This window comes from Spermophilus citellus, assembly GCF_964194105.1.
Source record: "Spermophilus citellus genome assembly, chromosome: 18".
NCBI lineage: Eukaryota > Metazoa > Chordata > Mammalia > Rodentia > Sciuridae > Spermophilus > Spermophilus citellus.
In genome coordinates, this window is record NC_138200.1 from 3,509,396 (window position 1) to 3,535,004 (window position 25,609).

The window sequence follows — 25,609 nt, forward strand, 5'->3', positions numbered from 1 at the left end:
CCCCACCCGCCCGTCCCCTTCCTCTCCCCAGGTGTCGGAGCGGTTCCGTCAGCAGCAGCTGGGCCTTTGTGTTTTCCCCAGAGGAACCGGGCGGCGTGGCTCCTCTTCCTGCTGCACCGGGAGGAGATGATCAGCATTTCTCAGCCGTCCTTACTCGGGGTGAAGTGGAAATATTCCAGCGCCAGGGACCGCCAGGCCTGAGCTTCCCTCCTCCCCTCCTTGCCTCTCCAGGGGACAGAGCACAGTCGGGTCCCCTCGGAAGGGGAGATGCACTTGGCGCTGTCTCTTGGGACGGGATGCCCTGGGATGGTCATTCCAAAATCACACAACCAAGGAATTCTAGCAGAGCTTGGGGGTTCCAGGGAAGCCCCTGAAATCAGGTACAGACTTTTGTGAGAATGGGCGTATTTTTCCTAGGGGCCCCAGCCCTTCTCTGATTCTCAGAAGGGCCCCTAATCCCTGCACATTAAGAACCACGGCTCCTCAATCAGCTTAGCAATATTTCTCTTGTGTTATAAGAATATAGATGGGGGGAGTGGCACTCAGCTGCAGGTCGGCCTAGCAGGCCTGAGGCCCTGGGTGGGAAGGGTGGTGGGGACAAGGTCCAGCCTGGGTTTTCTCAGACTTGCCTCTCTTGGGTAGGAGTTCAGGGACACCAGGATGGCCAAGAAGCTGCAGGAGGACAAGACCAGGAGGCGTCCCTGTTTACAACAAATCCCATTACCATGACAACTCCCACCACCCAGGACGTCACCATGACAACTTCTGCCACAGGTTCAAATTTTAAAATGACCAATGGAAGTAAAGTGGGCAGCATGCTAATTAGTTTTTCTAAAGTAGCCAATGGGAAGGAGGAATTGGAAACTATTCTAATCAGGTATATCAAGGTGACCAATGGGAGCAACTGGGGTAAGGTCTTCCATCAGGCCCCCACAGGGCAGAGAAGACCCCGCCGGCTCAGGATATAAGACCCTAATTTCGGGACACTGGGGTCTCTCCCTCTCTCTCTCTGCCTTCTCTGCTCCACTCCACCTAACAGAGCGCTATCTTCACCTTCGTGACTTCTGTGTGTCTTGCTCAGTTCCTGGTTGAGAAAGCCAAGGGCCTGGACTTTGACTGGACATCCCAGGGGTACCAGCTTTTGTCCCTTTTCCTTCTTCACCATGCAGAGTGCCTTGTAGGGCACACACTAGATGCCAGTAGGACACCCCAAATGTGCCCACATGTTGCCAGATATGACCTGAGGGCAAGGTCACCCCACCAGGGGACCAGGGACATAGAGGAGAAGCCACCAGCAGGGAGCTATTGCTCTGGAGGTGAGGCTGGGATTGCCAAGGTGGCAAAGCAAAGCCACCTTCCCCTTCCCACCCTCTCTGCTGCTGAAAGTTTAAACTCGAGATCAGGTGTCAAAACATGTAATAATAATGAAATGAATGACTGTTAAAATAAATCACCTCCCCGCAGCGGACCACTGCATAGCCATTCAAAGAAGAGGCTGGGACTGGGGCGGCGGGCTCAGGGGCAGAGCCCTGTGACAGGCCCAGGGCTCCATCCCCAGCACCACAAAAGAAAAGAAAGTGAGATAAATCTCTACATCTGATGTTTTTCCTGTACACACTTCAAAAACACCACTTGTGGCTGGGGATGGGGCTCAGTGATTGAACACTTGCCTACCGTGTCCAAGTCCCTGGAAAACACACACAAACACACACACACACACACACACACACAACCCGAGTGTGTGTTATAGCTGTGGATATTTCACATGCTTTACATTTCTTAGTTTGAAATAAAGATTTATTTATTTTTTAAGAGAGAGAGAGAGAGAGAGAGAATTTTAATATTTATTTTTTAGTTATTGGCAGACACAACATCTTTGTTTGTATGTGGTGCTGAGGATCGAACCCAGGCCGCCTGCATGCCAGGCGAGTGCACTACTGCTTGAGCCAATTCCCCAGCCCTGAAATAAAGATTTATTTTATTTTACTTTATTGCAGTGATGAGGATAAAAAATGTAAATGTATAATTTAAATATGTGTTTGATACATAAAATAGTAAAGTTAGAGCATGCTGATCTAAGTAATGTATTTTTAAAGAAAAATAACTATGGTTTCCAATACAAAGAAAATATAGGGTGTTATTGGTTAATATTATTAAAAATCGACTCAATGTTTGACCTGAGAGAGGAAAGTAGGGCTCCTGCCCATGCGTTGAATCTACTGTTTTCCGATTTATCATGAAACTTCCAGACACTATTTCCTGAGAGAATAAGGATGAAAAAGAAAAATAATATCTTAGTATTGTCATAAAAATGGTTTCAATGTTGTGGTTCTCTTCAATGGGTCCCAGGGATGCCCAGGGACCCTGGGTCACACTTTGAGAACCACTGAATGCAAGTGTGTAAATAATATAGGTGTGTGAAAAATGGTCACAGATAAACAGGTGGAATGGTGAGACTTCATTATACATGGTTAGAGCTCAGTGGGGAAGCATTGTAGGCTCAGGAGACTTCCAGGATTCAAATTTTAGTTTGGCCATTTTCTAGCTGTGTGACCAAGAGAAAATAAATTAATTAACCTCTCTATGCCCTGGAATCTCATGTGTAAAATGAAGATGATAATAAGAGTGTCAAACCTCCTTGGGTTATGGAATGTAAGGTGTTTAGGACTTGAATACAAAGTGACTGGCACAGAGGAAACACCTGATAAATTATGCAACTAATTTATGCAAACTATTATTATTAAACATTATTGGAAAACAGTCAGGTAACAGTAGTGAACTGATACTCGATGAGCTCTATAATACATGACATGTGAAATCAGAAGGTACAGAACTATGTGTGCTCCCTAATATAAAGACATTATGTCAAGTAGATGTGTGTATGTTACACCCTCCCTTATAAGTGGATTTAAACACATGCATATATGCTTGAATATACATAGTATATTCCTGAAATATGTTCCAATATTGGTATATTCAGGTTTACTTTAGATAAACAATGTGGAACTTTTCTTGACTTTTTAAAAATAAATAAATCTTTATGGGATCCTATTCCATTTTTAAAATGTAAAAAACGAAAATTAAAAAAAAAACTTGCTTAAGTTTTTATTTGATTTTTTTTTTTTTGTTTTTAAATGATTTTTTTCTTTGGCTTATTATTTAAAAAGAACATGAGCTATAGGATTTCAAGTTGTTTGGTCTCAGACAGAGTCAGCAAAGATCCAGCACTTGCAACACCAAAACTCCTGCTGCAGGCAAGGCAGGCAGCACCAATCGATCAGCACGACAGACAGCACCAATCAATGGGGACTTCTTCCCCACTGAGCAAATGTTCAGAATCCTTCTAATACTGTGCTCCAAGCAGTCACTATGAATCAATTAGTCTTAACAAAGAAGCTGAAATGTATTTGCCATTGCAAACCTCAAGCATGACCTTCAGAAATTCCTGGAATCATGAAAAATGACTCAGAATATTTCCCTCCGGGAGTCTGACCCTGCTGAACATGAGTTCTTTCCCGAGAACCTATTCACACCGCCCTCCCTGTTCCAGAGGGATTTGGAATCATTCTAAACCATCCCCCTCATTTTTTTTTTTTTTTTAAACAGGAAAGGAAGCCAAAGCCCCAGAGATTAAAAGACTTGCTCAAGGTCACAGAATGAGTTTGCATCAGATCTGTAGTCATAAATTACAGCAGCTAGTAGACTTGACTCTGGGGTTAGATGTGCCTGGGCACGGATTCTCTTTTGCATTTTACCAGCTGGATGACCTCATTTCCCTGCACCTCAGTTTCTTCATCTATTAGATGGGGAGACTGGGATGCCTAGTTCAGGGGAGGTGGGAAGCTCCAAAGAGCTAATAAATAAAAAGTGCTCAACTCATCCAGGAATGGGGCTGTGATGTCACCAACTGTGGTGTGATTCAGAGGTGCTTCTTATTGCCCCTCAAGAGGCTAAATTTAGACATGGCAAAGAATGAGGGGCTGGCCCTATTCTTCCTGTCCAATACACTTGAAGAATAAGTTTTCTGGGGCTGAGTGTGTAGCTCAGCAGTAGAGTGCTTGCCTACATGTGGGAGGCCCTGGGTTCATTCCCAGCACTGGGGGAAAAACAATCTCAAGAATAAGCTTATCCAACGTCTAGGTTGCTCCCAGTCCCTCACTATAGTGGGGGAGACCATAGAGCTTGGAGCCTATTTCTGAGTCTCCTTCCCTCACCTGCAAAAGCAGAGTGATAATTCTTCCACACAGGCTGCTGTGAGTGCCTAAGGGATCGTGTTCAGGAGGAAAGTGTCTGGCTTGTGGTGTGTGCAACAAATGGCAGCAGTTGTTTCTCCACAGAGTGACAGAGCCAAGCATTAGGGAGCCGAGTGCTCCCTGGTGAAGGCGAAGGAAGTCAAGTTCAGAACTAGATGGATGGACTTGTGTCAGCCAGAGGCTTTGTTGATTTCTGTGTGATCCTGGATGAGCCCTTCACCTCTCTGGACCTATCTGCACAGGGGAGGCCAATCAAGCCCATGTGAGGCTTGGAAGAGCCGCAGGAAGCAGCGGAAGTAGAAAGGCAGGCAGTAGTAACAGCATTGGGAGTGACGATCGTCATACCAAGGGAACTTTTATCAATCCCGACCCAAGTTACTTGCTGTCCTCATTCTTAACACGACCGAGTGACAGTGCATCTGTTCATTACGATTATTAAGTCCCTAAAACCACTCTAACCTTATTCTGCAGCCCTATAAGCCCCCTCCCTCTGGACAAGCAAAGACGTGTTTGAAATAAAGTTTATTGAAGTTTCTGTCGATATTTACATATGATACACGGTAAATAACAGAGCCAGGCCCCCCACCCCACCCCTTTCCCCACCTCCCAGGCCACCCTCCCCCCAGCCTCATTAAAAATCGCTGCGTAAAGACAGGTTAACTGCTGCGGCCCCCCTCCCCCCTCCCCCCCAAGATGCAAACTAAAAGCCCCCGTCCCTCCCCTGCCCCCTCCTCCAACCCCCGGGGGGGGGGGGGCATTCTGGTTCCGTGTACAACACTGTGCTACCTCGCCCTCCTCCCCTAATAAGGGGGGTTGGGTGATTTCCTGGTGTCCTCCCCTTTTCCCCCATCTGTCCATGGGGGCGGACGGGCCCTTAAAAGAGGCCAAAGTTGGGGGTGTGAGATGGGAAGAGGGACATCAATGAGAAGTGCCAGAAAATGGAAGACAAAGGTTTTGGGGGGTGTCGACCCCCGCTACTGCCCCTCCCTCCCCCGACGGGGCCTCGAGGGGGGAGAGGCGGGCACAGGTGTGCAGATGGCGTGAGGAAGGTCCCTCCACCCTAGGGTCCCCACCCGTGTCTTTCGGAGAGCGGGGCTGGATGCACCGAGGGGCTTGGGTTGTGCAGGTGGAGGGAGGAAAGGGGGCGGGAGTGGGGGGAGGAAGAAAGGCCAAGGACAGTTGGGAAAGCTAGAAGACCGGCTGGAACCCTAGAAGGAAGTCACCTTCAGGAGGCAGGAAAGGCCCAGCCAGCGAGAAAGAACGGGGGCTCGGAGGCGCAGAGAGGGGGGTGGCAGAGACCGAGGCGCAGAGAGGGGGGTGGCAGAGACCGAGCGAGCCCTGTCCGCGACCTCCAGCCCCAGCCGACCCGGAGCTGTGGGCGGGTCGGGAGAGGAGTCGGGGCGCAGGGGAGAAGATGATCGGCATTCCTGGCGGCTGCCGAACCCACTCTCCAGCCCAGCGCCCCTGCAGTGAAGCGGCTCTGGCGGGGCTGGGGGTGCTGGGCTCGCTGACCGGGTGAAGGGGCGGGGCTAACTGTCTGGGCGTGGCCGTATGCGGCTTGAGACCGGAGGGCGGGGTCATTTTCAAGTGGAAGGAACCAATGAAGGGGAGAGGTCGGGAAAGTGGGAGGAGCCATTGAAGAGAGGGCGGGTGGCGGGGCGGGGCCTAAAGGTGGAGCAGCTTACTCTGGCCGGAGCATCCCTGGCAGGGGCTGCGGTCCAGGGCGGCCCGCGGGGAGGGGTAGGGCCAGGGGCGAGGGGATGCTCCGAGCAGCCGCGCCTCAGCAGGGCGAGGTGGAGATGTGCAGGTGGTCGGGGTACTTGATGGCGGGAGGGTAGTTCTGCGTCATCTGGATAGAGACGTCGCTGGAGATGTCCGACGGGCTGCGGCCCCGGCGCCACGCCTCGGGTTGCAGAAACTGGCCCGAGTAGTCGGAGCAGTCGCTGAGACGCGGACGGTAGAAGGCGGGGTGCGGGCGGTACATCTCCTCCTCCGCGTAGCGCTTGGTGAACAGGTACACCGACATCACGCCGGCCCCCTGCGGCAAGGCACCGTCAGAGTCCAGAGGCGCTCCCAGGCCTCTTACCTGAGCCCAGTCCCCTCCTCTCGCAGAACCCAACAGTCAAAGCTCCAGTCCGCTCTTCCCCCAAGCCCGTGGAGCTCAAGCCCTCAGGCACCCCCTTCTTCCAGACCCGGGAGAACCAGTCCCCATTCCTCACCAGGACCCCAGGAGCCGGAGTTCCCAGATCCCTCCTCTCCAGGACCCAGGGGTTAGACCCCCCCAGTCCCACCATCTCCCTCATAACCCAGAGCCTACATCCCAGCCTCCTGGTCCTCCTGGGCCCAGGAATCAGGCCCCTATACCCTCCCCCCCCTTGACCCTAGAGTCTGGGTCCCACCGACATCACCTCTTTGAGCAGGAAAGAGGAAGCCGCGAAGGCAAAAGACCACCCATAGCGGTAATGGAAGTACTGCTCGGAGCTGCTGGGCCTGTTCATGACCTCGTCGTTGATGCTGGAGATGTAAAGGACCAAGCCCACCACCAAGGAGAGGCCTAGGGGGAGCAGAGCAGGTGCCCTCGCGCATGAGGAAGTGGAACCCCAGCCCCACAGCACCGCCTTCCCTCCCCCCACGTCCAGGACCCCCCTGGGCTGGACCTAGATTAGGTGCAGGGAGTTTGAAGAGGAACCAACAACCTCCTCTTCACCCTACCCCAAACCCGCCACCCAGACTCTCAGTGCAGCTGGGAAAGCAAAAGATGGACACCAACCAACAATCACAAGCAGGGTGATATGAGCTATGAGGCATGAGGCACTGAGCTCTGTGGGTCCAGAAGAGGCCCAAGGCCACCTGGGGCAGGACCAAGGGAAATCCAGGAAAATTTCCTTTGTCCAAGTCCTAAAGGATGAGCCCCAACCATTTCCTGGCAGCAGGAACAGCATGGGCAAGATTTGATGGGGGCACACCGAGCTAGTCTGTCCTACAACATGGGCAACAGCCACAGAATTGAGGCTAGAGAAGGGAGCAGGGACAAGGTCCTGATAGGCCTTGAATGCCAGGCTGAGGAGCTGAGCATGATGCCAGGGGTACTGGGGAGCCATGGCAGCTTGGGGCAGAGGAAGGACACAGCCAGATCAGTGTTAGAAGACCCTTTCAGGGCTTTGGTGTTGGGAACAGATGGGCAGAGAGTCACTGGAGTTGTGATATTCTATGGGGAAGAGAACGAGGCTTGAGCTGGAAAGAAGTGACAGCATCATTGATACTAGCAGCTACTTATGTGGGTCTTGGTCTGTGCTAGGTGCTGTTCTCTGCATTATATAGAAAGTAACTCATTCAAAACTCAAAACAATCCTTTGAAGTAGACACATTTTATCACCACTTACAGCGGAAGAAACAGAGGCACATGGAGCGTGTGGAGAAGTCTGGCTTGAGAATTTCAAAAGGCAAATATCACTTTCCTAATATGAACTCTGCTTTTAACAGCAGCCAGACCTGGGTGACTTAAGGAGGCCATACCATTTCTTGTCCTAAATCCATCTAACGCAGCCTTATCAGCGTCTTCCCTCAGAGTCCTACAAATAAGCATTGTGTGACTGTCACACCCAGAATCCAAACTCCTTTCATTGCCTCTAAGAGGGATCTGTAAACCATGACCCATAGACTACATCCAGTGCACCTCTTGTTTCTGAACAGCTTTTACATAATAAACGGCTGAAAAACAAGTCAAAAGAAGAATGATATTTTGTAGCATGCAGAAAGTATATGGATTTCTTTTGGCAGTTCTTCAAAAAGTTAAAGATAGAATTACCATATGACCCAGCAATTCCACTCCTAGGTATATACCCAAGGGAATCGAGAACATATGTTCTCCCAAAAAATTGTACACAAATGTTTGTAGCAGCATTCCCCAGTAACCAAAAAGTGCAAACAGCCTGAATGTCCACCAGCTGATGAATGGATAAACAAACCATGGGCCATCAACAGAAGGAATGTTATTTGGCCTGCAAAGGGGATGGGTGCCGACCTAGGTTACCACGGGAATGCACGGGAAACTGGTCCAAGAAAGAACCCAGATGCTAAGGACCACACACCATGTGACCCCGTTCCTACTGAGAACAGGCAACTGCACAGAGACAGGAAGTAGATTAGTGGCTGCCAGGGCCTAGGAGGGAGGGCGACCATGACTGGCTGTTAACGAGGGTGCGATTTCTTGATGGTGATGAAGTGTTGTGACATTAGCTAAGGAGATGGTGGCACAGCTTTGTGAATCTACCAAAAAGCCTATGATGCACATTACATGAACTGTATATTGTGAATTAAATCTCAAATTTGAAGAGTATATGAATTTCAAATTTCTGTCCCTATAAACACAAATTTCTTGGCTCACTGCCACACCCATTTGTTGATATATTGCTGACTGCTTTCTACTGCTGTGGAGAGCAGAGTATCTCGACAGACAGACAGCAAAAATGAAAATCTTTGTGATCTGACCCTTTAGAGAAAAATCTGGGTGACCTTGTAGACACTAACACCTGCACTGCCCGGTCCCACCAACCTCATCCCTGAGAAGTCCTCCCGTCCCTCGCTTAAGCCACCTACTTCCTTGCTCTCCCCTCTTCCTCGAGTGCATCAAGCTAGTTTCTGCCTCAGGGCCTCCACCTGTGCTGTTCCTGCCCCTGGAATATGCCTCTCCCAGTTTCCTGAGTGCCTTCCTCCAGTTTGTCACCTCTGTTTTTGTTGGTTTGTTTGTTTCGGTATTAGGAATTGAACCTGGGGCATTTAACCTGGGAGCAAGGTCCCCAGCCCTTTTTATTTTTTATTTAGAGACAAGGTCTCCCTAAGTTCCTTAGGATCTTACAAAGTTGCCAAGGCTGGCCTTGAACTTGTGATCTTCCTGCCTCAGCCTCCCAAGCCGCTGGGATTACAGGCCTGAGCCACTGCACAGGGTTCCAAATCACCTTGACTACAGGTGTGCACCACTGTGCCTAGTGTTTGTCACCTCTTTTTTTTGGGGGGGGGGGTATACCAGGGATTGAACTCAGGGGCACTGAGCCACACCCCCAGCCCTATTTTGTATTTTATTTAGAGATAGGGTCTCACTGAATTGCTTAGTGCCTCGACATTTCTGAGACTGTCTTTGAACTCATGATCCTCCTGCTTCAGCCTCCTGAGATGCTGGGATTTGTTGGCTTTTGTCACCTCTTTAAAAAGGCATTGAGTTAAGCCAGGGACAGTGTCACACAACTGCTGCATTCCCTTACTTAGGACATGGAGGCAGGAGTGTGGCTTGATTCCAGAGGTTCAAGGCCACCTGGACAACACAGTGAGACCCTGTCTTAAATAAATAGATAATAAATTTAAAAACCTCCCTCTTTCAAAATTAGATAAATGCAGATGAAAACTAAGCAGTCAGAAGATCAAAAGCTTCCCAACATCTTCAGGTGAGACTGGGAGAAGGTGGGAGTGCAGAACAGTGTGACTCTGAGCAGGGGATGTGGCAATACCTAACAAAGCCACATGTGAATCAATCCTTTACCTCTAGGAATTTATCCTGAAGGCATCCCTCTGATCCGGTGGAAAATCAGATGCACAAGCAAACTCACTGCAGCATGATTTGTAATTGGAGAGGCAGGAAATGCTCTCGTGGAGATGGAATCCACTGTGGCACATCCGTCCAACAAAGTGCTGTGCCTCACTGAAACAAGGAGGGAGACCTCCGGGACCCAGGGCAGGGTCACAGTCCAGACCACACCACCAAGCGCAAGGAGCAAGGCAACTCGTGGACCTGAGTGTTCAGCAAGCTGCCTCTTAGGCGGGAAAGAAGCATGCTTGAAGATACAGGCGTGCACCTGCTTCTCTGCAGAGAGGCGCACAGGAGGCAAACGGGGTGGGTGCCAACCAGGAGGAGAACAGTGCACCTCTGAAACTGGGCAAATACTTTATATTAAAAGAGAATCATCAAGATGGGGAAAACTGAAATTAAAAATAAGCAAATAAATGAATCTAACCCTATATTAAATTAAAAATATGGCCACAGTAGGAAGGAGCATAACCTAAGTGTGTGTGTGTGTGTGTGTGTGTGTGTGTGTGTGTGTGTGTGTTTATGGAGGGGGGTGCTGTGGATTGAATCCAGGGCCTGTGCTTGCTAGGCAAGTGCTCTACCACTAAGCTACATCTCCAGCCCCCAAGCAGCTTTTAAAAACAGCACTTTGCCTATATATATCAGACTAAAGACCCAAGACCTACAAAGTAATCTATCTTGAGCCTTTCTTAGTAGATTTTTTTCGGGGGGTGGTGGGGAATCTAGGGGTAGCAGTTCTGAAGTTATTTCATGTGCATTGTGAGGTTGAGTGGACCCATGAATACACTGATGCTTCAGGGAGTGACAGCTTCTCAGAAAGAAGGAAGGTACAAACAAAGTAAGGCAAGAAAACTCATGTACTGTTTTGATACCATTATAAGTTCCTGCTCCTTAAATATGTATAATTTCCCAGCCTTCTGACCTGAAGGTCCTGAGAATGGCACCCCAAAAAGCACTAAGCACACCAAGCCCCCCTGCTCTTGGTTCCTAATGTCATTCCTCACTAAAAGGATCTAGACTCCCTGAAGAAACAGCCAATTTGAAGCCAGGGGTAGGGGTGGTAAAGAGCCAAGAGCCATGGCACAGGTCTATAATCCCAGCTATTGTGGAGACCCAGACTGGAGGATCACGGGTTCAAGGCCAGTCTCAGCACTTAGTCAGACCCTGTCTTAAAATAAGAAAACAAACCCAGGGCTGGGACATGGATGGGTGGTAGAGTGCTTCCCTAGCATGGGTGAGGCCCTGGGTCCCATCCCACAAGGACCAGCTAGAAGAGCTTCCTGGTAGTCAACTTGAGGACAGTATGAGCACCAAAGTGAATGATTCAAGCAAAGTCACGTGACAAGATGAAAAAAAAAACAACTTTTTTTAAGTATGAGTCCATGCTGATATTTCTAAAACTTAATAAGAGAAATAAGGTTGGCTTCAGTAGCATCCCCATTTGTACATGAGGGTGGCACGTGTTAGGTGCAAGCGAGCATCACAGATGACAGAACCTCCCCCTAGACTATCTATGAATTACAAAGAAATAAAAACTTCCTAAAACGGCAGGTTCCCCCTGAGCAAGTGATGGAGGCCGAAACCGCCAATCATCGGGCAGGTGGACTCCAAGGGCCGTGTGGAAGGCTGAGCTAACCTCTGCTTCCTTCGGGTAGTGCTCCTGCTGAGAATGCGTAACCCGGATCCACTCACAGGGACACCGTGGGACAGTCTACGAAACCACTGACTTCAGAGTTCAAAAACGCCAACATGAAAGATTAGGGGGAAAAAAGCATCGGAGCTATATAAAAGACGAAAGAAAAGCGCTGCAGAGCATCGACTGCACAGACTCACAGAGACAGCGCAGTGCGAGCAGAGCAGGCGGGCAGCAGGCACCGCCCCGGCCGCAGAGGGAGGAGAGCAACAGAACACGAGAAAACAGGATTCCAGAGGAAAATGGCCTCGTGTGCATCTGCACAAACTCGCTGGAGGCGCCCAGGAGTGCCCAGAGGCTGTGGTCAGCTTCTCGGAGTTTCTAAGAAGTGTTCAGAGAGAATAAAGTCTGCCAAGGAGAAAGGAAAATTTGAAGACAGGGCAAGGGCAGAATGAAAAGGAAAGGGCCACCTAGATCCTCCTGAACGGGAAAGAGAAGTTCAAAGATCCCAAAGCACCCAAGAGGCCTCCTGTGGCCCTTTCCTTGTTCTGTTCAGAGTATCAAAGGAGAACATCTCGGCCTGTCCACCGGTGACTTTGCAAAGCATCAGAAACAGGAAAGGCCTACTGCTGCCCGCGAGGCTAAAGGCAAGCCTGCGGGGCAGGAGAGCGAGTCTTCAAGGTGGGAGGAAGCCAAATGGAGCACGAGCAGGGAGACAGGGAGGACCGCAGGGCGCGAGGTGGAGTGGGGAGGAAGATGGATATGTTGGACGTTTTCCTCTTTATAGCATCTAACCCCCTGTACCTAGCTTACTCCTTTCAAAGAAAAAAAAATGATTTTTTTTAATCTGTAAGGAGATTAAAGAGACAAAGGAATGCAAACCATGGCCCTAGGTTGGATCCTGAGTCGGAAAAAAAAAAAGACCACAAAGGAGTATTGGGGCAACTGCTGCAATCTGGGTATGGACTATGTATTACCTGAAAATATTAAACTTTCTGAGTTTGACTATTGTACTGTGGTTTCATAAGAAAATGCCCTTATAGCTGGGTGTGGTAGAGCAAGCCTGAAGCCCCAGTGACTCAGGAGGATGAAGCAGGAGGATAGAAAGTTCAAGGCCAGCCTGGGCAATTTAGCAAGACCCTTTCTCAACATTTTAAAAAAGGATTGGGGATGTAGCTCAGTAGTGAAGTGCCCCTGGGTTCAATCCTCAGTGCAGTTGGGGTGGGGGGTGGATGCCCTGTTCTTAGGAAACATGTGCTAAACTATTTAGGAGTGAAGTGTTTGCAACTTAGGTGTTTCTGTGTGTACATCCATGTGTATGCACAATGTATATATTACACAAGTGTACATGTACACGTGGGTAGAAGCTGGTTTAGGTGAAAGCTATCTGACAGTTCCTGGTATTCTTTTTGCAACTTTTCCATAGGTTTGCATTTTTTTCTAAAAAAAAAATTTTAAATAAAAATGAACACCCCAAAACAGGATTTTTTTTTTCCACAATGCTGCAGTGTGGCCTTGGAAATTACTTCTTTATTGCAAAGAGAAAAGCCTACCTCATCAATGGAGAGCTCTGATGGACATCACCTGTACCAAGGGCTCAAGTTTCACGTGGCTGAGGCTGACAGGGGCAGGGGGCGGGGACTGCCTGACATTAGCTGCTACTGAAGTGATCCAAAAGTCAGAGCAGCACCTCCGAGTTTTCTGGGTAACCACGTATAATCTGCTGTCATTGAGCCTCTAGTCTGACAATTTCCAGCTTACAGAAAATATAAGAAAGAGGAATAGATTAAATGAGGAGTCGGGTCAATGAAGGCTGGGGATACTCTGTGGGACCCCCTGTCCTTCAGGGGATGATGTGTGAATCAAGGTGAAAGTGCCCGAGCCAGAGAGCCATCCCAGTAGCTCAGGAAGAGGCCCAGACATGAAGCGTCTGTCCATGGGTGGAATGCAGGAGGATGCGAACAGCACCACCTACCTATGAAGTGCTCTTGCCAAAAACAAACCCAGATCTGCCCAGGCTTCCAGAGATCTTACATGGCTGAAGTGTATTACACCACAGCACAGGGACATGATTGGGAAACTCCAGAATGTGGGAATTCTACACGACAAATGACCAGATTTCTTCAAAATACAAATGAAAAAAAATAAATAAATAAAAACATACAATCAAGGAGAGGAACTGAGTTAAAAGTCTTCAGAGATCTATCAACTAAATGCACATGTAGAATTTGGATCCTGATTTGCAGCAAACTAGCCATTAAAAGATACTGAGGAGCCCGGTGGGAGGACTGAACGCTAACCAGATAAGAGATGATATTGAGCAATTCTTCTTATTTGTTTGGGCTTGATAATGGCAACATGGCTATAGTAAATAAAAGAGTACTTTCTAACTCAGGGATATACTAAAATACTTGTGGACAAAATGGGTTGCTGTCTGAGGCTGGCTTTAAAATAAGGCAGCAAAGTACAGAAAGGGGACACGGTGGTGTGACTATAAAAAGCCCGCCATATGCTGGCAATCGCTGGAACCCAGTGAAGGGTGCCCGGGGCTTCCCTAACCAGTCTTTCCATATTTTCAGAATGAAATATATTTTGAAAGTCAATTGGAAAAGAAACATTGTGGCACAATCAGTCTCCATGACAAGAGATTTATTAACGAAATGCCCCGCGTGAACCTAGACCCAACCCTTGTTCTGAAGGGAAAGCTCAAAAGCAGTCTTCCTCCTTCCCCCCCTCTCCCTCCTTTCCTTCTTTTCCTTTTCTTTCTTTTTTCCTTCCTTCCTTTCTTTCTTTCTCCACAACGTTGAGGACAGAACCCAAGGCCTCCTGCATGGTAGGCAAGGGCCCTACAAATGCGCTACACCCCCAGTCCAGAAAAAAAGACATTCTTGAGAGACAACTGGGACAGTAAGAAAATGGATTAAATTATATTGTGGAATTTTTATCAAATTTCTAACTGTGCTAGCAGCATTGTGGTCCTATGGAAGAGTGTCTGCATCCTTAAAGGATGCACGCTGACCTTGACTTTTTAGAGATGAATTATCATAATGCCTACAACTTACTTTCAAATAACAAAGCCAAGAATGTGTATGGTGTGTATAAAAAGGAGTGGGGGGGGCAGATATTTTAGATCAGGTGATTCTGATGGGTGTGACAGAGCAATGACTCACTCTCCTTCCTTAACCTGCTTGGTATCCTTTGTGGCACGCATCACCACTTCACATGCTCCTGCTTGTCATTTCTTTTCTTTCTTCTTTTTTTTTTTTTTTTTTTTTTTTGTTCTGGGGATTGAACCCAGGGCCTTGTGCATGCAAGGCAAGCACTCTACCAACTGAGCTGTGTCCCCAGCCCTTGTCATTTCTTTATTGTACACGTCCCCCAACTCACGAGGAAGCTGGGGACTCTATGATGCCAGTACACGTCCACTTGGTCCTCCTGGGTAGCATTCTTGGCACCTAACAAAATACCCAGCAAGGATGAGTTCATGAATACTCTTGCCAGGCAAACGGAACCTCTGCAAAAGCACATTGACTGCCTTTGTCTCTTCCTTTAAATCTTAACTAACATATATTTTTGTGCACTGGAGATTGAACCCAGGTAACACTCTAAGCTACACCCTGACCCTTTTATTTTTTTATTCTGAATCTTGCTAAGTTGCTGAGGCTGGCTTAGGATCTGCCATCCTCCTGCCTCAGCCTCTGGAGTAGCTGAGATTACAAGCAGGCACCATGGTGCCTGGCCTGCTCTTTCATTCACTCTAAATCCCACTATTCCTTCATCCCTTCTAATAATGAAACTTTCCTCACTCTGGACACCATAGCACTTCCGACCTCTAGTATTCCTTAATTTTGACACTTGGGAAGAGAGAGCCTGAGAAGTGCTATTCAGTGGAAAGCCCTTGAGACAGGGTTGAAAGACAGGCAGGTTTACAGGGAAGAAATACCAAGGAAGCCCAGATGCCACCCCCACTCAGTGCCTAAACCAAATGCAGGGGTCATCTCCATCACTCTCTCTCTCCGCCACAAAGAGTCGTCACCCACCAAATGGTAGACTTTATTTCTGGGTTCTTCATGTATCAAAACCCTCCCTGCAGCCCCAGGTGCCTAGCCCAGCTTGGCCCTTATTCTCTATGCCTGTGTCATTGTTTCAAAATCTTTATCCTCCTGCTTCAGATACTGGTTCTCTCTAAAAACAGGATGGACTCTACCCCTCTGTGCTCTCAGCTCCTCTCGGCCCCCTACTTCCACAGGGGAGGCATCCACTTTCAGTCTGGAAGTCCAGGGCTGATCCAGTTCCTGCTGGTCACCCTGCCTCCCACCCACTCCAGCCTGGAGGTGAGCCCCTGCTTTACCTTATAGTACTAAGTAGCCAACAGTCCCCACCAGCAGAGCCAGAAGCAGGGTCTGTAGCAAATATCTCCAATGAGGAAAAGGCTTTTTAGAAAATAAGCCATTCTTTTCTTTCTCCATCCTGGCCATTTCACGATGGCTCTGATTCTCCAAAACACACCACACACACACACACACACACACACACACACCCCTCCCTCCCTCCCTCCCCCTTCCTGTCTCTGTAATCTAGCTCTTATACTCTCTTCCCACTCTCTCAACTACACCTGCTCCATAATTCTTAGATCACAGTAGGCAAAATCAAGCTGAATAGAACCAACCTGGCTTCAGAACAATGGGGTTTCAGCACCATGGACAGCTGCTCCCATGCCTCTACACATGCTATGAACATTTCCATACAAGGCAATTTCCTTTCTTCATTGGAAAAATCCTCCCTTGCCCTTTTAGCACCAACGCAGGTGCCACCTCCTCTTGGAAGCCCTCCCTGGCCACTGCCCATGCCACCCGACTGTCTTGGGTGAATGCATCTCCCCTTTTCCAGAACGCCCTGAGCAGTCACTCCCCCTTCTACACTCCTCCATTCCGCACACACTCTAGCGTCTATGTCACACCCGCAACTCATCCAGGCTCTGCAGACAAGGAAGCACAGGTTTTGAAAGGTCCGCGCCCTTTGGGGTTTACATTCTGGTAGAAAGAGGCTGAAAACACACAAGACGAGAACAGCAATAAATACTATGAAGACACAGAAGGGCTGCTGGATTTGTTAGAGAAGGCAGCTCTGAAGATAAAAAGGTCTGAGCCCTTTGAGGATGAGGAGGAAGTGACCCACACAGAGAGGAACGTGGGTTAGACATCCCAAGATCAGCCTGCGATCCATGTTCTGAGTCAAGAGTGCTAGTGGGTTAAGAAGTGGGGTCAGAGGTTGAGCAGCAGTCAGATCATGGAAGGGCTTGTGGGCTGGAGTAGGCATTCTGTATTTAAGTCCACCCAAAGGATACGAGTTGGTGGTGACAGGCTCTGACCAAGGCCCAGATTATGTCTGGATTCCTGTTTAGAGTGGGTTGTATCTCCAGGGCCAAGCACCGGGTCTGGAACCCAGGATGCCCCGTGACTGCATGAGTGAGCAGAGGCGCAGGTCATGGGTGAGAGCAGCGTGTGTACGCATGTGCATGTGCTTGCCTCTTATGGCCTAGAAAAAGAAAATCAATGCCCTCTACCCCACCCCCAGCAAGTCATGTGGTTCCATTGATCCTCTTGTGATGTCCTTCTCTCCTACAACTGTCCACACCTCCATCCCACACAGACCTCATCGGCCCCTGCAAGGGCCACTACAGGAGCCACCTCCTCTGTGACACCACTTCCAGTCTCCTTCCCCTAGTCCATGCCCAGAACAGTTACCGAGGGACGTTTAACCCCCAGCAATGCCCCTCTCCCTCCCTGGCCCCAGCCCTCACTGCTTTCTCTAGAACCCAGGGCCAAATCTATCAATAAACCCTCCCCAGGCAACTCCTGTCTGTCTCTGAGACTCAGAGTCCTCTTTGTGAACATGAGGTGATTGGACCAGGTCATTTTGTTCCAAGACCTAAGGTACTGGTGTTAGGTCCTTTGTTTTTAGAACTTTTTTTATTTTAGTGGGGCAGGGTAATGCCATGGTGAGGGAGGCCTGGGTTGGAATCCATTTTTAATGCAGAAAACTTAACCTCTGAGTATTTCTGTTTCCTCCGTGGTAAAATGGAGATAATAATGGTACCTGCCTTGTAAGTCAAGACAAATAAATAACTTAATTTGTATAAAGTGCTCAGAACTGCTGGCCCCACGGCACACTGTGTGACTGCTATTACTTCTGCATTTCAGTGTTTGTTCGTTTATTTCCCCTACATCATGCTGAGTACGTACTATTTCAGTCCAGGAACTTTACACCCATGATCTAGATCAGGGGTTGGCCAACTACAGTTTGGTTCACCAAGTGTTTTTGTATGGTTTACCAGCTAAGAATTTCTTTCTTTCTTTCTTTTTTTTTTTTTTTTTGTCTACTGGTGGGGAAAAATAAAAATAAAAGAAGCACACTATTTCATGACACATGAAAATTACATCAAATTAAAATTTCAGGGTCCATAAATGAAAGTGTTATTGGCAACAATTCAGCAAGAGAAGGTCTTAAGTCACCTAGGTAGTAAGTGTTAGTGGTAGGATTTGGACCCCGGTCATCCTAGGTTCGCCTCATGTGCCTCTACCCACTGTATCCCATTAGCCTGAGGACACAGGAATGGTTCCCTGGGATAGAACCCTTTGGTCGTAGTCTCGGAAATAAACTCAAGGAAGAGTTTCAGACGTAGGGTTCAATCTCTTCCAAATGACTCTTGTTGGATCAGAAGTCTGACGTCCAGCCCTGACTGCATCATTGACTCTCGGCTTGACCTTGGGCAGGCAGTTCCTGGTGCAGTGGGGTGTGAACACGTGGTTTGGGAGAATACCCTTGGTTCTAATCCCAGTTCCATTGACGGGTTGTCACCTCCTCTAGTCCCTCTCATTTCTGTGAACTGCAAACAATGGGGCTTTCCTCCTAACGTTTTTTGGGTAGGTTGAATAAAACGCCCCATGCTACCTACTCCTGCCCCACTTTTTCTCTCTAGGCCACTATTTTTCCATCTGAAAAATGATGAGACCTTGCTGCTCTGACACTCTGGGATGGTGATATTCTACATATCTTATTTTAGCTCAGTCTGGCTCCACATGCCGTGATCTGAGTTTGCACAGAGGTTGCACCCTGGTTTCCCAGGAAAAGTTCTCGTCAGACGAGGTTGAAGGCTCGGGGGAGGTGTGGCTAGAGAGCTGGGTGAGGAGCAGGGAGGAGCCTGGAGGAGGGGACACCGAAGAGGCTTCTTTAACTCTGCACAGTCAACCAGAAAGACAAGCCAAGGGCAGCTCTAGGGGGACAGCATGGAGGTGAGACACATGGCAGGGTTTGTTTATCAGACATCAGCTCAGCTGCAAGTACCTGACTTCAGCTCAATTAAATTGTGGGAAATTCATTCAAATGGAATTGGAGAACTGAGTCAGAATGAATTGGGGTCAGCTGGACTGGACTGACAGGCCTCCCATGTCTGAGCTGCACTGGGCTAAGCTGGACTGAAGTGGACTGCACCAAGCTGAAATTTGGAAGGCTAAACTCCAGAGTGAAGTCTACTGGAAGTCTGAGCCCTTGAGTCATCTGGTACCAGTTTAGACTGGTATCTCGGGCAACTCTGTGTGTGTGTGTGTGTGGTGCTGGGGATTGAACCCAGGGCTTTGTGCACGCAGAGCAAGCACTCTACCAACTCAGCTGTATCCCCAGCCCTCTTGGGCAACTCTCTACACAATTCTGGATCTCACGACCCCACTTTACCAAGCAAGTGATGATAACAACTCTGAAAGAGATCATGAGAGGAGTATGAGATCATACAAAGAGCCTCTAACCTCAAAAGAAAGAAAAAAGAACTGTATAGAAATACAGAAGTCTAGCTAACAACATGCACAGTGGAGTGTTTAGGGTTAAGTGAACAGACACCTGAAATTTACTTTGAAATGCATCTAAAAAGTAAGAGAGATGAATGGAGGGTTAGAAACTATTATAGACAGAGGAACAGATATAGGATAACACAAATCTAGCAACACGCCAATCGTTGACCCAAGTCCTGCATACATGAGCATTCACTACAAAACTTTTGACTTTCTCTTTGAGAAAAATTAAAATGTTGCACAGAAAATAAAGAGCTTTGTAAACTGTTAATTACTAAAATATCAGTGGTGGTTAAAAATACAGCTCTGGAGGCGACTGGCGTGCCTTTGATTCCCAGCTCTGCCTCTCACTAGTTGTGTGGCCCTCAGCAAATGACTTCATTCCTCTGAGTGTTTGCTTCCATATCTGTAAAATGGGGCTATTAATAGCACTCACCTCACAGGGTTGTTGTATCGGAACAGAGCAGGGCAGCTTATTAGCACCCAATACGCATCTGCTATGATTTGGTTCTCTAAGCAATGCTGTGCAGTGGGCACGGTGCTAGCTTCATTTCACGGAGAAGGAAAGTGGGGTTCAGAGAGGTTCTGCAACTCCTCCCAAGACACACAGCAAGGAAACAGCTTTCTAAGTGGGAGAGGGGCCCCTTGAAACAATTTCCCCAACTTACAAGTTCTTTCCTTCAGCTCACCTGATAGGATGAAGAAGATGCCAGAAACGAAGGCTAGGATGGTCCTCTGAGGGCGTATGTGGCCGATGTTGCTGATGACGAAGGCCGTGAAAACGAGGAACAGACTGACCATGGGGAAGGGAGTGGCCGTGCGCACTGTCTCTGGGAGAGGCGGACAGTGAGAGGCAGGGTGAGGGGGACTCTCCAGTGGGACACCTCCCCATGCTCTCATCACCCTGGTCCCTCCGGCTCCTCCCCTTCCCCGTTGACTCCTCCCTTCTCCTGGTCACACCCCGGGCTTGACCCCGCCCTGCCCAGGCCCCGCCCTTTCAACCTGCCCCTTCTCGCTCCACTCGGTTTTCCTCCAGCCTCTGCTCTTTCACTTGGACCTCTCCCCTTCCCAACGTTGTCCCTCCTCCCGTGACCCCGCTAGTTTTCTGGGCACCTCCCCCCTCTTCCCCTCACTCAAAATATTCTCTGTGTTTTCCGTCACCAAGTTGATCTCTGGTTCAAGGAAGTATTCCGAGGCCACGCAGCGACCCTTCTCTCGACCTGGTGGGAAGACGAAGATGGCAGGATGACAGGGACGTTCCAGAGAGGTCGTTAGGGGCAGGACGGACAGTGCGTCCCCAGGACCCAGATGCCACACTTCCCCCGAGGGTTCTGGGCTGTTCTGTTATTAGGAGTGGGGATGGGGTAGGCGGGATGATCAGGAGTTCTTGTGAGTTGCCCGGGGGACACCTGGTTGGAAGAGGGCAGGGCTGGACCTGGGGTCCTCAGAGAGTAGACTGTTCACCGAAGACTCCGGGACCCGATAGGAATAAGGACCGCAGGTCGGGATTCTTGAAAGGCCGGGGTCTCTGTGGTCAACCGGGAGGCTGGATTCTTTTATCCGGCCCATGTCACCCTGGAACTGTCCAGGGGACTCTGACTCTAGAATACCGAGTCTAGAGTTAAGAAGAGCAGGGGTGGGCAGGGGTCTGAGGACCTGAAGTCTGTCAGCCTCAGGCTCCTGATCTAGCGAATGAAGGGCTAGGCACGGGCTCCACATAGAAACCCGGGCTTCCAGAAGGGAAGCAGGGTCGGCTTCTGGTTTTCGGGAACACGGGGACTATGGATAAGTACTCAGGGTCCCAGGCAAGGCTGGACGGGTGGGCAAAGAGCAGGTGAGCTGCTGCACCTGCAAAGAAGCAGACTCGCCAGAGGCCAGCGTGCAGCGCCATCTTGACCTCGGTGGTCTGGTTCTGCGGCAACACAGTGCCCTCCTCCATGTACAGCCAGTAGTCCGTGCTGACCGCGATGCCCACGAGGAGCAGGCCGCACGCACCGAACACGCTGCTCAACAGGGTCAGGGCGCGGCTGCTGCAGTGACTCATCCTCAGCGGCTGGGGGCGCCCTGCGGGGCCTGCGGAACCAGAATCTGAGGTGCAGAACCACGAGCGGATTCACCCAAGTCCCCAACCTGTGGGGCCAGTTGGTATACGGGGCCCTGGCCAGAAAGCTAACTCCACAACCAAACTCTGGAACACGAATTCTGTGTCCTGAGCCACCATCCGGCCCTGCATACTGACTGGAGCCACCAACTGTTGACCCCCAACCTCAGGATGGGCCTTCTGGTATCTGCTAACTGTGCCCTGGCTCTGGCTCCAGGTTCCTAACCCCAGGTTTAGATTTCCAACCACAAGCCTCAAATCTACTTATCCCAGGCCCGAACCTGGTTCCAAATGTCATGGCTTTTATCACAAATTCTAATTCCAGATTTTCAATTCCATCACCAGACTCCCAGCCCTAACCTCCTGCCTTGAACTGAGAACCTGGTCTTAGAATCAGACCCCATCAGAGTCCCCAACCTTGAGCCTGACTTGGTGACATAGAACTATTAGGCTGACTGGCAGCTTCAACCCTTATTCTGTCCTGACCTAAGCTCCCAGACCAGTACCCATCATCTCAACATTAAGCCAGGACTTAGGTGCCTGCACCTGGCGTAGTAGGCTTAGATTCTGGATGCTGTGTAACTTGACCTATTCAGAAACTAACCCATGCCCTGATCCAATGCCACCATATTTTTCCTTTGGACCCTGTCTCTGAACTGCAGAAATCCCCTAAGTGGGTCACTAATCAAGAATTCCTAACCCCCACATCTTGGTTTCAGACCCTTGACTTCAGGCTTACCTGAGACTTTGAGCAGAGGCCCCATCAAAGCTTAAACTCTCGGACTTGACCCTAACACCCCATTCTAACACCATGAACTTGACCCATGACCTTCTAAAGCTGATCCTGTGCCTTGACCTCAATTTGGCACTCCAATCTAAGATCACTGCCACAGTCCGGAGCCCAAATCCCAAAACCCTAATTTCACCCTCCCAGATCAGGCAGCCCCTGAACCTGGGATACTGGGTCTTGGTTACAGGCTTCTGGATCCCAGGACAGTGAGACCCAGAGACCTGGAACCATGATCTTGACAAGAAACTCCAGAATGCCTAAACAACAAGCTGGGATACTCTTGACCCAGCATCCCAACCAGAGCATCCCAGTAAAACTAGGATCCTCATCTGCTGGCTAGAAATCAGAAAACTAGGAATTTCAGGATCCCATCCCCCATCAAATGACCCAAAAATTCCTTACCAGAGATTCTGCCCCTGACTTCTCATGCTAGGACTTCTAATAACAGACACTCTTCAACATCAACCATGGAATTCAGATCCCAACACTGGACCCTCTGAACAAGAAATCCCCAGTTCATACCTATGGTCTCCCAAAGTCCATTGGCAACCCAGATATTCCAACCAGGAGGCCCCTAAACATGAAACGGAAGGATTTCCAGTTCCTCACCTGCAATCCTCATATCCCCCTTCCCCTAAACCACACAATGCCATAATATGGGGGCTCACCTTGGGATCCTCAGCCTATCGCAGCCAGAGACCTCAACATCCCCGAATACCAGCTATATCCATCATCTTTTTGACAGAAAAGCTTGAGACCCCCTAAATACTCGCCAAACAATGTAACCAAGACGTGAGACTCCACCTTCCTTAACTAGAATTCTTGAAACTTTGAAACTCTGTCCCACCCCAATAAGGACCCCACCCTCCTATTCACAGCATCAAGATCCCCCCAGGGATCGGGACTGGCAAAGCTCTAGCTAGCTTTTCTCCCAACCCCCACCGGGTGGCTCCAGGGCTTGACCGCCCGCTGCCTGCTCGGCTCCAGTCCTCTCAGTCGGGAAGCAAGCATCATAAACCCCGTCGATCGCCGACTCTCTTGTCCAGGTAGCTGACACTTTCTTCTGTCTGCCTCCATACCCAGCTGGGATCTTGCCGGTGTGCACCCCTTCGAACACGCGCCTTCCTCGCTCCAGTCTCCCCTCTACCTGGCCGGCCCAGAGCTCCTTATTCTGCAGCCCATCCTCCTATGGGACCCTCCCCCCAGGCCTGGAGCCTCCTTCTCGTCCTTTACCCCAGGCATTTGAGTCCCTGGGGTCCTACTCCTCAAACCCGCAGTCCGAAGTCCTTCTCCCTTCAATCTCTTGGGGAGACAGTAACTCCCCCTTTCTGGGGACTCCTCTCCAGATTCACACCCTGCTTTTCCGGCCTGTGCCCTCCACCCTCACTCAAGGTACCACCTCTCAAGGACTCTGCCTAGACCCTCCCCAGTGGCAACGGTCTCTGAGACATGGGCGCTAGGAGTATAGTTTCCCGGCTCCGGGACCCTCGGACCGGGTCCTCCGGGAATCGCCAGGCCCAATTTCCCCTACATCCCCCACAGCCTCCTGAATTCGGGCGTCCTGACCGCCGGAGTCCCACCCCAGCCGCCACTCAGGCCCCTTCGGTCCCAGCTGCGGCTTCCACTCTCCTCCAGGGGCGCCCCCGGCCTTCCAGGACCCTCCCCTCGCGCTCACCTCGCTCAGGGCTGGGCGGACGCTCCGGGCCGCGGGCCCCGCAGCCGCATGACCGGCCTCGCGGCTTCCCCCGGCCGCCGCCGCCGCCACCGGGGTCGCCGGTGCCCGCGCCCCCCGCCCCCGCCCCGGAGCCCGGCGTCCCGGCCCCCTCCCGGCCTCCCACCCCCCACCCCCCGCGCCCGCGGCCTCACTCGGCGGACGGAGCCGGGAGCAGGGACCGGCGGCCGCTCATTGGCTACTGCGGAGGAGGGGAGGGGCGGGGAGGGAGGGGGAAGGATGCAGGGAGGGAGGGAGGGAGATGGGCCTTGAGGATGGGGGAGGCAGAGAGGGAGAGAGAATGGGAACAGAGGCAGAGCGCCCGGGAGGGACAGGCACAAAGAGAGACAGAGGAGAGAGAGAGCGAGAGCGAGAGCGAGAGAGCGAGAGAGCGAGAGAGCGAGAGAGCGAGAGAGAGAGAGAGAGAGAGAGAGAGAGACGCAGAGACCTTGAGGCTGAGAGAGTCAGGGACCCACGGGTCCTGAGACCGTAGGAGACAGGGAAAGGGAGAGACAGAGGACTTTAAGATCCCTTACCCCCTCCACTACCGAGGCTCCGATTCTAAGGCCGAGGGAGTGGAGAGGTCAGAGACCCAGAAAGAAAGAAAGAGGCAGAGAGCGCTCAAAAGCCTGGGGCCGAGAGATGCTGAGATCCAGAGACCTTGAGCTTGGGGAAGAGAGAGACAGAGACAGAAAGAGGCAGAAGAGACAGAAAGAGAAACAGAGACAGACCCTGAGAAGGAGAGAGAGCAGGGGCGAGCCGGGGGTGGTGGTGGGGTTCCCTGATAAAGACTGGAACTCTAGCCAGGCCAGGGGCTGGAGGAGGCGGGAGGGGGCGTCCCGGGCAGGGGTCCCCAGAGCAGCGGGCGGGCGCAGAGGAGCAGAGCCGGGTCCTGCAGCCGCCGCGGAGCTGGGAGCGGGGCCAACCCCCCCCCCCCCGCCGTGATGTCAGCGGGGCCACTCTTAAAGGGGCAGGCCGCCCGCCGAGGGTCGAAGGGGGGGGGGCTGGGGCTTGGGGGCATAGAATGGGGGGGTACAGCGGCAATGATACGGGAGACAGAGGAAGCCTCAGCATCCAGTTGGACTGGGGCCCAGAAACCCAGGAACCTGCAGACCAGAAAGTATGCCAGGCCCTCAAGGGGGCCTGCGAAGCTCTGGGGCTCAATCCCCTCCAAACGCAGAGACAGGCATACTACTCTGCCGGCCTGTCCCGTCCAGGGACTACATTCCCCATCAGCCCTGGCGGCCAGGGGCCGCACCTGAGGGAAGGGTCTGTCGCAGTGTCTGCTGGGAAATGTAGTCCATATGAACTGGCCCCTCTACTCCCCTCCTGACCCCCAGTTGCGAGTGGGTCAGGGGAACAGGCCAGAGGACGCTTCTACCTTACTTCTGACTTACTCGCCCATTGAGCTTCAGGGTTCTGGTTGTTTTGATTTCTCCATTGTGTGGTCTCTTCCTCTAATCAAGTCTTCAGGTCTCTGTTTAGGAGGCCAACCTTTCATGTCTTTTCCCAGGACCTCCCAGGTCTGGATCTTGGTGTGTGGGTATGTGTGTGTGCGCAAGCATGTGTGTGCACGCACGCCCTTGCATGTTGCTCTGGATATATATGTAGATGCCGTGTCTCCGTGCAAGGGATCTCTACCTTATACTTTGAATGGTCTAGGTATACATTTCTCATTGTGTTGAGTATCCAC

At 50.5% G+C, this 25,609-nt stretch overlaps 1 protein-coding gene across 2 annotated transcripts; it reads right to left on the reverse strand.

Annotated features, from left to right (window-relative positions):
- Positions 1-5,572: 5,572 nt before the first annotated feature.
- Positions 5,573-24,028, reverse strand: CACNG7 (calcium voltage-gated channel auxiliary subunit gamma 7). Of its 2 annotated transcripts, none has more exons than XM_081274854.1 (6): positions 23,881-24,028; positions 21,163-21,387; positions 20,448-20,534; positions 20,004-20,144; positions 6,662-6,807; positions 5,573-6,291 (listed from the first exon to the last, which is right to left on the reverse strand). In XM_081274854.1, exons 2-6 carry the CDS (start codon positions 21,356-21,358, stop codon positions 6,034-6,036), a joined length of 828 nt encoding a protein of 275 aa, XP_081130980.1. In that variant the 5' UTR covers positions 21,359-21,387; positions 23,881-24,028; the 3' UTR covers positions 5,573-6,033. The 2 variants fall into 2 exon arrangements, with proteins under 2 accessions (XP_081130980.1, XP_081130981.1); XM_081274855.1 differs by having other exon boundaries at positions 21,163-21,402.
- Between the last annotated feature and the right edge of the window lie 1,581 nt (positions 24,029-25,609).